The following is a 1,781-nucleotide window of genomic DNA, read 5'->3' on the forward strand; positions in this document are numbered from 1 at the left end:
TATAGTTAAACAATTTTGTTTTTAAAAAGCCCTGGAGAAACTCAGTAGGTCTGAGGAGAGAGAGAGAGGCAGAGTGAATGCTTCGAGTCTACCATGGCTCTGAATCGGAATTGGCACAGTCCTGTCACGGGGGTGGGGGAGCTGGAAAAGCGGATAGCCGGACCGTAGCTTTCCCGAGAGAGCGGTTCCCTGAGATTGCCGGGTTGTGACTCCGTTCCGAACTTTGTATCACTCCTTTTTGGTGCAAGAAGGGAGACCTTGCAATCAATTCGTTGAGATAGCCACGAGTGTTTAGTGTCTTAAAACAAGTGGACAGGCTTGTGAAGGGGCCGAACGGCCTCTTGCGTCAAAACTCCGTGAGTTTTCCTGGGCTCGGCTCGGCTGGCCTGTCCCAGACTCTGGGACAGTCTGGAGCCCGGGTCGATCGGAGCAGCCAACCCAGGGAGGGGAGCGAGGGCCTGGAGTCGGGGGAAAGGGGGAGTCAGGGGGGGGGGGGGGGGGGGGGGGGGGGCAGGGTATTCCAGGGACAATTGGCCGCCGGGTAAAAAAAAAAGCTCATTCGGGAAATCGCTGGCGTTGCCCAGTTTAGTTCGGCATCGAATTTTGTCTGGTTCGAGATTCTGGAAGGCGCTGTGGGATGTTCGGAGCTCGCCCCTCGCTGTGGATTTGCCAGCGCTTAGCCAATGGCCGGGGGGCTGGGGGAGGCCTTCACTTGCAGCCAGTGAGGGGCTGAGGAGGAGTAGGAGGTGGGGGGGGGGGGAGGAGGAGGAGGAGGAGTGGGGAGGGGGGAGGGAGAAGGTGAACACATCCTCCAACCCAATGCAGAGCCGGAGAGATGAGAGCTCCCTCCTTCCTCCACTCTCAGAGCTCACACCTTGACTCCACAAAGTCCCGCTTTACCAACATGCTCCTTGGATTTCCTGAACTAACCAGAATTTTCTTCTAGGAGATTTGTGCGGGTCTCTCTCTCTCTCGCTCTCTCTCTCTTTTGGGGAAGGAGAGGGGGGCAATTGTTTTGGGGGGTTTTGAGGTGGGGTCTCCTTTCCGCGATGGATCAGTCTGGGACCACGCAGACCCAGCCTCAACACGAACCCATCAGCTTTGGCATCGACCAGATCCTCAGTGGCTCTGACCAGGAGAGCTGCCTGCAGTCCAGCGCCAGGGTCTCGGAGGCCGGTTACTTGAGCAGTCCGGTCAGCGGCGCCTACCCGGGCTTGGCCACGGCTTACCCAGCCATGGGGGCTACATACGAGGACAGCGTGTCGGGATCTTACAGTGTTAACCTGAGCATGAACGTCAACGGCCTGGCGTCCGCCGGAGTCATCCGTGTGCCGGCTCATCGCCCGGTCCCTCAAACGGCCATGCCCACAGTGTCAACCGTGGCCGGTTTGAGCAGCCTCAACTTCCCCTGGATGGAGAGCAGCCGGAGGTTTGCAAAGGACAGACTCACAGGTAAGGGGAGGGGAGGGCTGTGGGGGAGGCTAACTGATACCCTGGGCTCTGTCAAAACTCCCCAACCCCTAATGGCAATAATTCCAGACACCTCCACACATCCCCAGCACACACACACACACAGACGCACACACACCCCAACACTCACCACAACACACACACACCCAACAGACACAGACCCCCAACACATACACACACACACCCAACACACACTCCAACAAACACAGACCCCAACACACACACGCCCAACATACACCCCAACACTCACCCCCAACGCACACACACAACACCCCCAACACAGAGACCCCCAACACACACCCCAACACTCA

General features: G+C 57.9%; 1 protein-coding gene across 3 annotated transcripts in view; it reads left to right on the top strand.

Annotated features, from left to right (window-relative positions):
- Window positions 1-801: 801 nt before the first annotated feature.
- Window positions 802-1,781, top strand: part of LOC122556940 (T-cell leukemia homeobox protein 3-like) — a 23,961-nt gene continuing 22,981 nt past the window's right edge. For 2 of the 3 annotated variants that reach the window (XM_043704179.1, XM_043704180.1), the window contains exon 1: window positions 805-1,452. In XM_043704179.1, coding sequence (XP_043560114.1) covers window positions 1,050-1,452 — 403 coding nt within the window. In that variant the 5' untranslated portion in view covers window positions 805-1,049. Of the gene's footprint in view, window positions 1,453-1,781 lie in introns of all 3 variants that reach the window. The other variant, XM_043704181.1, reaches the window with a different exon arrangement.

This window comes from Chiloscyllium plagiosum, chromosome 14 (assembly GCF_004010195.1).
Source record: "Chiloscyllium plagiosum isolate BGI_BamShark_2017 chromosome 14, ASM401019v2, whole genome shotgun sequence".
NCBI classification, from domain to species: domain Eukaryota; kingdom Metazoa; phylum Chordata; class Chondrichthyes; order Orectolobiformes; family Hemiscylliidae; genus Chiloscyllium; species Chiloscyllium plagiosum.